The sequence below is a fragment of the Trachurus japonicus genome, chromosome 13 (genome assembly GCF_045865225.1).
Source record: "Trachurus japonicus isolate A0001 chromosome 13, Traja_1.0".
NCBI classification, from domain to species: domain Eukaryota; kingdom Metazoa; phylum Chordata; class Actinopteri; order Carangiformes; family Carangidae; genus Trachurus; species Trachurus japonicus.
The window spans coordinates 2,602,955-2,616,053 of NC_140919.1; the positions used below are offsets into that span (position 1 = coordinate 2,602,955).

Consider the following 13,099-nt stretch of genomic DNA (forward strand, 5'->3'; position numbering starts at 1 on the left):
CTGTCATGTTCGTGTTCCAAGGATGAGGCCGTGTTGATAGCAAGTAACTTAGTTTAATGTCTCACGTTCTCAACAACATACATGTGGCTCCATGCAGTCTTGCTCTACCCAGTTATATGGTACGGTAAGCTGACTACTAACCAGTACTGCCGCCTAGCGGTCAAACATGTAATAACATCCAATCATAACATCCCCCCTTTTCTAAGGTAAAATGCATTAACATGAATCATCACATTAGCTGTGTCAGTTATTTCAACCATTTCTCATTCAGCATAACTCTGCAACATATAAGCAGTATAGACAGTTTATATCAGATTGCATAACTCATCTCTAAGCCACTACTAGACCATTTAGAACACATTCACAACATCAATCAATATACATTTTGTTCAACATCTTTAACATGCATATTGAATTTTCTTTGTTTATAAGTTCAGTCTCTCAGGCTTTCTGATTTCTCTTGTGGACCTTCTTAACTCAGGTTCGCTTGGAGTAGGTGTGTGAGAGTCAGTGTTACAGTCCATAGCAGGTGTGGGAGTTACCTGAGATTCACCACAGGTTACACTGAGCTCACCAACAGTCCCTTGAGGAGTCTTTAACAGACTGCGACGATTGCGTCGGAGGAGTTGTCCATCATCAGTTTTCACCGTGTACGATCGTGGAGCAACTTCTTGCAGGACAGTTGCTTTTGTACTCCATCCATCAGCATCCTCAATCCTGACTGTGTCATTGGTAGACAGTGGAGGGAGATGCTTGGTTGTTCTGTCATAGAATGACTTTTGCATCATTTTCTGTTGTCGTAGCTTATGTTCAATCTTTGAGTGATTCTTTTGCTTTAATTTGTCGTTTTGATGACTCGGCAACGTTGTTCGTAGCTTCCTCTTCATCAGCAGTTCAGCTGGTGATAGGCCGCACTGAAGAGGTGATGCTCTGTAGCTCAATAAAGCCAGATAGGGATCCGAGTCACTATCAGCAGCTTTCTTTAGGAGTTGCTTGAGAATGTGAACTCCTTTTTCAGCTTGCCCGTTTGACTGTGCATAGTGTGGGCTTGACGTCACATGCTTGAAATCATATTGCTCTGCAAACTTCTGCCATTCTTTGCTGCTGAAGCAGGGGCCATTGTCGCTCACCACGATGTGTGGGATGCCATGCCTGGCGAAGATAGATTTAGCATGTGTTATGACACAAGTTGATGTTGAGCTTGTTAGTAGCGCCATCTCAGGGAAGTTTGAGTAGTAATCCATTACCACTAAATAGTCTTTACCTCTGAGATGAAACAAGTCCATTCCTACTTTGTGCCATGGTGCTGTTGGAACCTCAGCTACCACCATAGGCTCTTTGCTCTGCTTGTTCCTGTGTTTCTGGCATGTTTCACATTTACTTACAAGTGTTTCAATGTCTTTGTTCAGTCGGGGCAGAAAACCGTGTCTCTCGCCCTCCTTTTGCACTTTTCGATGCCGAGATGGCCTTCATGTATCCTGTGCAACATGTCCATTCTCAAAGCCCGTGGAATAACAATCCTGCCCTTTTTCAACAGCAGACCATCCACAGTACTAAGCTCACCTCTGACATGGTAAAATTGTGGACATGAACCAGCTGGCCATCCCTCATCCATGTTCTTCATGACATGCTGTAGCTCAGCATCCTTTGCTGTAGCCTCCGCTATTTGTCTTGACTTTGTGTCCGACACAGCCGACACCATGTTCACGTGACACTGTATGTCCTCGTCTGTTGCACTCACACTGTCGCCTGTAGTTGCTCTGGATAGGGCATCAGCAAGGACTAGGTGTTTACCTGGAGTATATATCAGTTCAAAATCATACCATTGCATCTTCATCATTAACCGCTGAATCCGTGGAGACATTTCATTCAGATTCTTTTTGATGATGGCGACCAGCGGTCGATGATCAGTTTCGACTGTGAAAGATGGCAGGCCGTACACGTAGCTATGAAACCGCTCCAAACCATACGCCAGTCCCAAACATTCTTTTTCGATCTGAGCGTATCGGCATTCAGTTTTTGTCATAGCCCGAGATGCATAGGCTACCGGTTTCCAGTGCTCACCCTCAGCCTGGAGTAGAACGGCACCAATACCATCTTTGGAAGCATCTGTAGACACTTTTATCCTCTTCGTGTGGTCATAAAATGCCAACACAGGTGCTGTGCTCAGTGTGTCCTTGAGTTTTTGCCACTCATGCTCATGTTTCACTGTCCATTTAAACTCACAGTCCCTGTGCAGAAGCTCTCGTATGCATGATGTCTTTGCTGTCAGATTGGGAATGAATTTACCTATGAAATTCACCATCCCCATGATGCGTAGCACCCCTGTCTTGTCTGTGGGCCTTGGCATGTTCTGTATTGCATGTATTTTGTCTTTATCTGGCTCGACACCACGTGCAGACAGCTTGTCTCCCAGGAAGAGGATCTCTTGAACGCCAAACTCACATTTACTCTTGTTGAGTTTCAGTCCATACTTTTGTATGCGTTCCATAACTCTGTTCAGCCTCTCGTTGTGCTCTTGGGCTGTGGAACCCCATATGATGATGTCATCAATGTAGACTCGAACTCCATCCAAGCCCTCGATGATCTGCTCCATCGCTCTGTGAAATATTTCAGGTGCTGACTTGATTCCAAAAGGCAGTCTGAGAAAGCAGTATCTGCCGAAGGGCGTATTAAAGGTACAGTACTTGGTGCTGCTTTCATCCAGTTTCAGCTGCCAGAAGCCTTGTGAGGCGTCAAGCTTTGTGAAGTATTTGGCACCTGACATTTCACTGATGATCTCTTCACGTGTAGGTATTTGATAATGTTCACGCTTTATGCTCTCATTTAAGTCTTTAGGGTCCATACATATTCTCAACTCACCATTCTTTTTCTTTGTGATGACCAGTGAGTTGACCCAGTCTGTAGGCTCATTAACCTTTTTGATCACTCCTAGCATGATCATTCTGTCGAGTTCTTTCTTTAGGCAGTCTTTCAGTGGCGCCGGAACTCTGCGTGCTGCATGCACAACTGGTTGGGCTCCTTCTTTCAACTGTATTTTATATGTGAAGGGCAAAACACCAAAACCCTTGAAAACATCTGAAAAGTTCTGAACAATTGTGTCCATACAGTCATTTGTTGGGTTTATGGTTGGGATGATGCGATGCACTCTTTTCACAAGCCCCAGTTCTTCACAGGCTCTGTCACCAAGAAGTGATTCCCGTCCCTCATTCACAACAAAGAAGAATAGGTGGTGCACTTTTCCTTTAACTGTGACACTCAACCTGCATGTGCCCAAACATTTGATTGGCCGCCCATTGTAGTCTTTCAGTCCAGATTCTTTTCTTTTTATTTGTGGCTTATTTTTCATTGCCTTCACATCACACATGCTTATGAGATTTGCTTTTGCACCAGTGTCCAATCTCATGGTGACTACAGTCCCATTTATCATTAGAGGAGCTATCCACTTATCTTCTTTAGTGACATCATTTACATTGTCTGGCTTATTTATTTGTTCACTTTCACAATTCACCATTCCAACAAAGAACGTGTCACTTAGATCAGGCTCGTCTATTAAGTTTACAGTTTTTTCTTTTTTCCACTCTTTCCATTTGGAGAAGCATTGTTTAGCAAAATGATTCTTGCCTTGGCAAGTGGAGCATTGCTTACCAAACGCTGGACACTGTCTGGGCTTGTGCTGTGAGCCGCAGCGCTTGCAGTTCATCATCACGTCCTCCTGCTGCTGTGCAGGCCGGGTCTGTGTGCGTCGTCTCCGCTGATACGACACTGCTCCAACCGCTGCCGCGCTGTCGCTCTGCGCCGAGGCGACTGCAGACATCTCGCTGAACGTCCTCACGTGCCTTTGGGACAGCTCACTGGCCTGGCAGATCTTAATGGCTCCTGCCAGCGTCAGCTCCATCTCCCGTAGTAGCCTCTCTCTGACCTTTTTATCCTCTACGCCGTAGACGATCTGGTCCCGGACCATGGAGTCACTCAGCGTTCCGAAGTTGCAGGACTGCGCCTTTAGCCGCAAGTCCGTCAGGAAGCTATCAAAAGGCTCATGTTGCCGCTGTGTACGAGACCGAAACACGTACCTCTCGTACGTCTCGTTCTTCTTCGGAGAACAGTGAGTATCAAACTTGCTAAGCACTACATCCAACTTTTCATTATCTTCAGGACTGTCAAACACGAACGTGTTAAATACTTCTATGGCCTGTGGCCCTGCTATCGTTAGCAGCAGCGCTACCTTTCTTGCCTCCGGCTTTGCCTCGAGTCCCGTAGCAGCAACATAAAGGTGAAACCGCTGTTTGAAGGTGCGCCAGTTCTCGTCGACATTCCCCGTCAGTTTCAAACTTTCCGGTGGTTTTAAATCCATGTCGCCCATTCGAGTTTACTCCTGGTACCATGTCATGTTCGTGTTCCAAGGATGAGGCCGTGTTGATAGCAAGTAACTTAGTTTAATGTCTCACGTTCTCAACAACATACATGTGGCTCCATGCAGTCTTGCTCTACCCAGTTATATGGTACGGTAAGCTGACTACTAACCAGTACTGCCGCCTAGCGGTCAAACATGTAATAACATCCAATCATAACAATTACCTGTAACTGTTAAGTAATGCGGTTGTTTTGCTTCTAGGTTGCAACCGTTTGTACTTGTACTGTACTGTGGGGGGCAACCGCCATTCTGACATCCCATCAGTCCGACATAGGCCTCTAATTGTCTAAATGGCAACACTTAATTTTCTATCATATGTCCCATCCTTCTGACAATTCTTGCCTCTTATGGTCAGAATGATGGTAATTTTTTTAAACATCCTGCCTTTCTGACAATTCCTATAATAGCATATTTTTTCCCCAAAATATTTTTGCACTGGTTGGGCTTAGGCAATGATGAAAGGAGTTGGTTAAGTTTAGTAAGACCGGGTAGAGGCTAGACAGGCCAGATAGATAGAGAGAGCCCAGAAGTAGAGAGTCCGGGGGTCTCATTTATAAAACTGCATAGGATCAGTGACAGCTGGTATCAATGGGCTAGCGGGGCTAAGCCCTCCCTGCATTACACAACAAAAGATGAGAAAAAATATTCTCTAAATAACATACAAAAGATTGTTATAAGTCTTAGTGAAATCGGAAGTGGCAACAATATTAAATTGTTTCAAGAAAAACACAGGATATCTCTAAACTCTAAATGGGCTTATTTTATGCAGCCCGAGTCTGCTCTCATTCATTTTCTGACTGTGGATGATTGACAGGCGTCATAACATGCCCCTTTGACTTACTTGTAATTTGAGCTGATTTCATTTAGCCCAACAGCGCTGTTGTAGAACAATGACAGGAACCGGAGGGAAAGTTGTGTTGTTGTGGGGGGGAGAAGACAGAAAACAGCGCCGCTAGGCACTAGCATCACAGGTAGCGTAACATGAACAAAGTGGAGAATCTAGTTTCTAAACTCACCAGGAACACCAGACTTAAATGACATGGCAATAAACATCAGACCAGAAAGGTCGTCGATATGAGCTGCGTAGCTATAAGTATAAGCATATCGTCTTTTTTATATTATTTTTAATTGAACAATATCATTGTGTGTGAGCACGCGTGCGTGCGTGAGAGAGAGAGAGACACACACACACTGGGTCTCATTCATGAAACGTGAGCAGCACGGATTTGTGTGTAAACCCTGAGCAGCGCAGATTTACGTGCGATTTCCGCATTCATCAATCTTTTAGTAGTGCTGATTTTTTCGTAGCTACTCACAAAATCTACACCTGCTCCGGACTGTGTGTAGCGCTTGTGTAAATGTAGGAATGCAAATAAATACTGCTTGTCACTGTTGAAAATTACAATTTTAATTCGTATTACTCTCTCTCATGTCTTTGAAACACGCAATATGCGACAAATGACAAAATATTAAAAAATATTAAAAAATATAAAAATGTTCTACAGAAAATAAGTTGACAATTAAAGGTTTAAGATATAGATTAGATTTATTTAGAATGTGAACTACTTGTTTAAAACCACAGACAACACGTGCTTTCTACATATCAATAAAAAATATTGGAAAATGGTATTATAATAATAAAATCACACAAAAATGTAAACTATTATCACGGCCAAAATAGTGCTCACCAGGTGTTGTCAATTTGAAATCTACCACAGTATAAAAAGGACTTCGGTTTTAGACAATGGTAACAATGGCTGAACTTGCACTTTTGCACGATTTGGCACAAGGTGCTATCTGGAGAGAGAGGAACTTCAGGGACCGGGCAGATTTGTTGGCTGAGAGTGATGAGTGGTTGATTAGTCGTTTCCGTCTACCGAGACCAATTCTGTTGTATTTATGCAACATTCTGGAGCCTAATCTGACGAGGCCAACTCAAAGAAGCCACGCCATCCCCGCACATTTGCAGGTACTCTCCGTGCTGGGATTCCTTGCCACAGGGACCTTCCAGCGGGAGATAGCAGATAGAGCTGGAATATCCCAGCCATCAATGAGCCGCATTTTGCCCACAGTACTTACCGGCATTAATAATTTAATGCCGGAGTACATTCAATTCCCCTATGGCGCACAAGGGCAACTAGTAGTAAAGCAGGAGTTTTGCGCGCTGGCCAACATGCCCAATGTAATCGGTGCCATAGACTGCACACACATACGCATCAAGGCTCCATCTGATGATGCATTTGCATACATAAACCGGAAAAACTTTCATTCCGTGAATGTGCAGCTGATTTGTGATGCAAAGTGTGTGTTGCTCAACGTTGTGGCACGGTGGCCCGGCGGGACGCATGACAGCTTCATACTGCGCAATAGCGCAGTTGGCACCCGTTTGGAGAATGGAGCTGTGAGAGACGGCTGGCTTATCGGTAAGAATATACTCACAAATGCATGTGATTTATATGTAGAGACTCATCTTTTTATATCCATAGGGGACCGGGGTTACCCTCTTACGCGGTGGCTAATGACACCCCTGACCAACCCACAGACACCACAGGAGCTGCGATATAATGAAGCCCACGCCGTCACAAGGGCCGTTATAGAGCGCACAAACGGGGTTCTCAAGGCAAGATGGCTCTGTCTGGATCACAGAGGTGGCACCCTCCTCTATGCACCCGAAAAGGTGTGCAAAATCATAATGGCCTGCTGTGTCCTGCACAACATTTCAATTAAGAGGGGAGTTCCCCTACCTGATGTCCCACATCCACCTGAGCGGCTGCCTCCAGAACCAGCTCGTGAGATCAGGAATGCGGCTGCTGTTCTGGTACGCCAGCGACTTATAGAGCGATTTTAAGGTAAATGCTGCTTGCACAAGTACTGCACAAGCTACCATTAACATTAAAAAAGCTACTCTGAACATTTTTTGTTGCAAAAATATATTCGTTTGTTTGATATCTATCCAACATCCCGCTTATTTTAGTTCATCAATTCATTTTAATACTGCCTTTGTTATTGCATTGCGTTATTTTCCACAGCTCCAAATGTTTTTACCCAGAATAACCAAACATCACACAGGGGGGACACTGGAAAAAAAAAGTAAATTTTATTTTTGGGGGGGCAAAAGTGCCTGGCAGATTGCCTTAAGGCTGGTGTTTATGTCTTGTAGGGTAGAGTTCATCTCTTCAACTGCCCTAACTAATGCCACTTGATTCCTCAGAACCTCCTCGGTTAGGACCGGGTCACCTCTCTGGCCTCGGCGTCTGGGTGAAGGAGCAGGAGCAGAAGGAGCAGGAGCAGGAGGAGCAGCAGGTGGAGGACTGGCACTGCGGGAAGAGCACTCGCCGGCTGAAACAATTAAAAAAAAAAACATCAATAAATATGCTCTGAAAAAAGAGAAAACATTTACATTGGCTACAGTCAAGAGTGGATTTATTTGAACTTGTAAAAACAGAACTTGCTTTAAAAAAATTAAGTGGGCCTACTTTGAACACCACAAACCTAAATGTATTTGTTTTTTATTAAATTTAAATGACCTAAATGCTGTAGGTTGTCTTCGAATCGAATAGAGACACGCACATCTCATAAGGAAAGGGCAGGCTTAGTCAAATGTATTGTCATGAAAAAAGGATGAAGGATTCGCAACACTGACTTCTTGCAAAAATAAATAATTTATTATACCGTGTTGTATTTCGAGCTGTGTGCTTTTCGTCAGACTAAAATGTTGTCTTTATTTGTTAAAAGTGTTAAGTAGCTATACATTCCGACAGACATCACTGATTTATTTAAAGTTTATCATTAGCACAAAATAGAATTTCTGGTTGCCTATTCATTCAATTTAGAGAGCACATGACAAAGCACTGAGCTATAGATGGTTTTCAGAATGTATTGTGAACGAATGACACGTGTGACCTTACCTTCTGAATGTGATGGTGACTGGCTCAGCTCCAAAGGAGGCATGTCACTATCTCCTTCAGGGATTATCCCTGATAGTGCAGTTTCCCCAATGATGCCCGCAATACGTAGGTCCGTTTGGCTCAGTGTTGGCTGGGACGGTCCTCCTCCTCCCGTGGCCGAAGTGCTTGTTTTATTTATTTTTATTCGTTTTTTGGCATCTATTTTTATGTCAAACCATTTTCTTTTGACCTCCTGGAGGGTCCTCCCAACAGAGGAGACAGAGTTAACCGCATCAACTACCTCCTTCCAAGCCTTTGTTTTTCCTGTCCCTTTAATGCCAGAGCTGACTGAGGAAAATAAAATTTGTTTTCTGACTTCCACTTCTCCCAGAATGACCTCCATCTCCTCCTCAGAGAAGTTTTTTTTCCTCTCTCTCTCTCTCTTTCCTTGCGCCATGGTCGCAGGCCGAGCGGATGCACCTATGCCCTTATATGGTGGTCATTTGCTATTCATGGGCGGAGATCTATGCTAATTGATGATCACCGGGGGCGCGCTGTCAATTTACGATGGGTTGGCATTCATCATCTTACACACGTGTTTACGATCAAATCTGAGTTTCCCGCGCCGTTCATGAATCCGGAGTAGAGTTTTAGTAGCGTGAGGTTTTATGTGCTACTCTACTCACAGATTTACTCACGTTTCATGAATGAGACCCACTGTGTGTTGTTTATGTGTGTGAGAGATAACTAGCCTAGACCTTTCTACTTAATGCAGTGTGTAGGCCCAGTTAGTTGCTATAGGTTTTTGCCAGTCAGATGGGATGTAACTTTTAGCTACTGCTGTGTTAACCTTTTTTTTTAAAGTATATTTTTAGGCCTTTTTGCCTTTATTTGATAGCACAGTGAGATAGACTGGAAAGGGGGAGGCAGAGAGAGGGAGAATGACATGGAAAGGTCTGCCCGACGCGGGATTCGAATCGGTGACGCCTGCGTTGAGGACTGTAGCCTCTACATGGGGTGGCCGCCTTAACCACTGCGCCACGCACCGCCCCTACTGCTGTGTTAACCATTTAATGGGTATCATTTATTTATTAGCCCACACAACTAATTTCACCACCAGCCGCCACTGCGTAGGATCATTACTAAAAGTGTACGTACGCCCAAAAGCCAAGTTTTGCATAGGCCTGCGCCAAAAAATCTTCAGATTTATAAAACCATGCGCACGCACAATGGTAAGCAAACTTCCCTTTATAAATCAGAGAGTGCCTACAATTGTGCGCAGCTGAATCGGCTTCCTGTTCCGCCCTTTTTTAACCATAGATGGTCAATGCAAACCACCACATGAATGCGATCTGCAAATGAGCCTGACGTGCTCTTGTTCTGTCATTGTTGTGAATTGGCTGCAGGTGTGAAAGTGGCAACACGACATGTTGCTGCAGCTGTCAGCGATGTCAGCGGCACAGAGGTGTGGTTTCAGGGGTCCGCCCACTATTCAGACATCCCGCTATTCCGACATGTCTCTATTTAGACATCCCTCTATCTAGACATGCCGCTCTTCCGACACTTTATGGTATCGCTAGTCCGACACATCATCTTTTTTTTTTTTTTTTACAGCTGCGATACCCAGGCGCGTCTCTCTCTCTTTTTTTCTTTTCAGCATGCCTATCACCGGTTTGATGAGGGAGTGATGTTCTTAATCTCAACAACTCAACTATCAAGTCGCAAACAAAACTGACACACATGATAAACAAACAGAAAGCGAGATACATGGCATCGGGCAATAAATTAGTCAGAAAAATGATCTTGCATTTTAATAAGCTACAATAAAAATAAAAACCTCCCAAATCTCAACAAAACGGAGCAGAAAGAAGAATAATCTTATGTAATCTGCCCCTTTATCCCAGAAAATCTTTTTTTTTTCCTTTTACCTATGTTAAAACAATGTAAAGCGGACGACAGTTACCATTACTTTGAACGCCTTTCCACTACACAGTTACAGCTCTACTGGACTCGGTTTAGGTCATTTTCCATTAGGCTACAGCTGAGTCCTTCACAGTTCCTCCTCAGGGCCGCGTTGTCTCGCTCTTTATTCTCTCGTCAGCTCCAAACACACGTGCACCTCGTTAACTCAGGTGACAGAATAATAACAGTCTCAGTAGCTGCAGATCAGTGTGCGCTGCTGCCAGTGTGTTTTTAAACTTGGCGGGTTTGTTTTTTCTTCTCTCTTATAGGTCTATGTATTTGTGTATGAGAAACAGTGTCTCAGATGAAAAAAATAAAAATAAAAAATCAGAAGGACACGTCTGACTATAACGTATCAATCAATCAATGTCGGAAAAGCGGAATGTTTGAAAAATAGTAAAGTGCCGCTACTCCGACAATGAAAAAAAAAAAGTCGGAATAGTGGGACGCTTGAAAAATAATGTTAATGCCCCTATTCCGACAATTAGAAGTCAATGTCGAAATAGTGGCATGTCGGAATAGCAGCATGTAACCGTGGTTTCATTGCGCTGCCCACAATGACAACAGTTATAGGGAATCTGAAACAAGTTATTAACCAGTCACCATGGTCCTTGAAGACCCTCTCCCTCCTTATTCTCCTCCAGCAGTGCATGGTGTAGCATTACACACGGGGCTCACCGCTGTATTTACGTTTACGGTAATTAGACTGTAACCCCCAATTTTATTCTGTCACTGTGGGACAGTGGAAAATGGCTTTTCGATTCATCTGTATGTCTGGTACATGTGGTTGAATTGACAATAAACACTTTGATATAAATCCATTTCAGAACATGTTAATATTCCAAATCATACAATTAATAAGGCTGTAAGACAAAAAATAATAAATCCCAGGAATATGGGTGAAGCTTGTCTGCTGAAATGTACAAACAACAACTGCCATGAGCAAAGAACAAAAGCCTTTGTTTATATTGTACAGTATTTCATTCAATATAGCCTACTTAAACTGATTTGAAGTTACACCTTAAGTTTTGCTAATCGATCTACATGGTAGGTTAAGTGGCTGCAAGTTATGCTGTAAGACTGGAGAAAGTAGGTGGGAAATGACCAGGAGTTACACTGGAAGTCCGGGCAAAGTAGGACTTAAGTGAATGGGAGGTAGGACACTAAGATGCAGGCAAGTTACTGTAAGACACGGGAAAATACGTGTGGGTAGTGACCGGGAGTTATACTGTACGTCTGTGGAAGTAGGTGGTAAGTGAACGGGAGGTACACTCTAAGACGTGGGGCGTATTATGAAGTGTTACCGAAATTACTACAATAATTATCTCGTGGCCACAACGCGTGGCCACACATAATTTTTTCTTTATCCAATGTCACCAGAGGGGCTCCGTAGTTAGCCACTAACAGCTGAAATTTTGTTTTTTTGTAGAGCAGTCAATTTGTTGAATTGTCTCTTCAAGCTTTCTTGCATGTCTTTACTTCTAAAGCAATATATAAGTGGATTTATCATGGGGGGACTAAGGCTATACAACATGATAATTACTAATCGCATGTCAGCACTAAATTTAATACCGACATTGCTGGCTAAATATACAAAACATCTGGGCAAATAATAAAGAGAAATTACCATCATCTGAGTACTACAAGTGGACAAAGATTTTAGACGACCTTGTAAATTTGCTATCTTAAGCACTGCCCGAATTATGCAACAATAGGAGCAAATTATGAATGCCAGAGGCCCTAGTAGAACAACCATAGCAAAAACAAAAGCAGGAAATCCATAAGGGGCTCTGTCAGTGCAAGCCAGCACTGTTATACCAATGTGATCACAATAACAGTGATTGATTACGTTTGAGGCACAGTAAGGCAGAGGGTAAGCCCTAATAACTAACATTAAAGGGCCTGCATTGGCAACCACCCATGCAATAATACAAAGAATACAGATGGTGGAGTTTTGAAGAATCAGTGTGTATCTGAGAGGATGGCAGATGGCCACATATCTATCTAAAGACATTAGTAAGAGAATATAGGAATTCACTGAGCCAAGAAAGTGAACAAAGTACATTTGGATAAAACAAGCAGTGAATGAAATGGACCCTGATTGAAACCAATACTTACTAATTATCTTAGGTAAAGTGGTTGTGCTGAAGAGAATGTCACAAGCACAAAGATTCAGAATAATGTAATACACTGGTTTATGAAGGCTACGGTCAGTTGCAAAGAGAAAAATAACTGTGGCATTGCCCATCAAAGTTAAGAGATAAACCAAGAAAAGTACAGCCGAGGCAAGACCATGGTACTCTGGATGAAGTCCAGGGAATCCTGTAAGAATAAATTCAGTCACAATGCTGTGATTCCCTTCTGGCATGGTGTCCCTGAACTTTCCCCAAAACTCTGAAAAAAATATGGAATCACATTTACAACACATGAGATGAAACACTTCACATCACACACTGATTTTATATTGATCATTAATGAATTATAAAACATTTAGCAAAAATTAATGCAGATTAAATATTTAACCTTTCATGATGTTTACTGTGAAACCCTTTTTTTCTATTTTTTTTGCACTTGTCTTTTACTTTTGTCACAAAGCACATTCTATATTTCATTACATCTATTTTTTGTGTACATGAAACTTTTAATTCTTAAATCCATAATGATATGCACAACAGTATGTATACCTCTCTCAAACAGTACAGCAGCCTACTCTGTATTATCTGCTGTTGCTTCACCTCTTAAAAAGACTTTTCACAGCATGCTTTGTGATTAAGAAATGGTGTCCATCGTTTTGTTCTTTTGACGGCAACAAACTCACGTGGGCTGCTCTCGGGGG

General features: G+C 42.9%; 1 protein-coding gene across 1 annotated transcript; it reads right to left on the minus strand.

The window, feature by feature from the left end:
* Window positions 1-11,656: 11,656 nt before the first annotated feature.
* On the minus strand, window positions 11,657-12,631 carry LOC146975250 (olfactory receptor 2AT4-like). Its single transcript, XM_085794580.1, has one exon. The coding sequence runs from the start codon at window positions 12,629-12,631 to the stop codon at window positions 11,657-11,659; it is 975 nt and encodes a 324-aa protein (XP_085650706.1).
* Window positions 12,632-13,099: the final 468 nt, after the last annotated feature.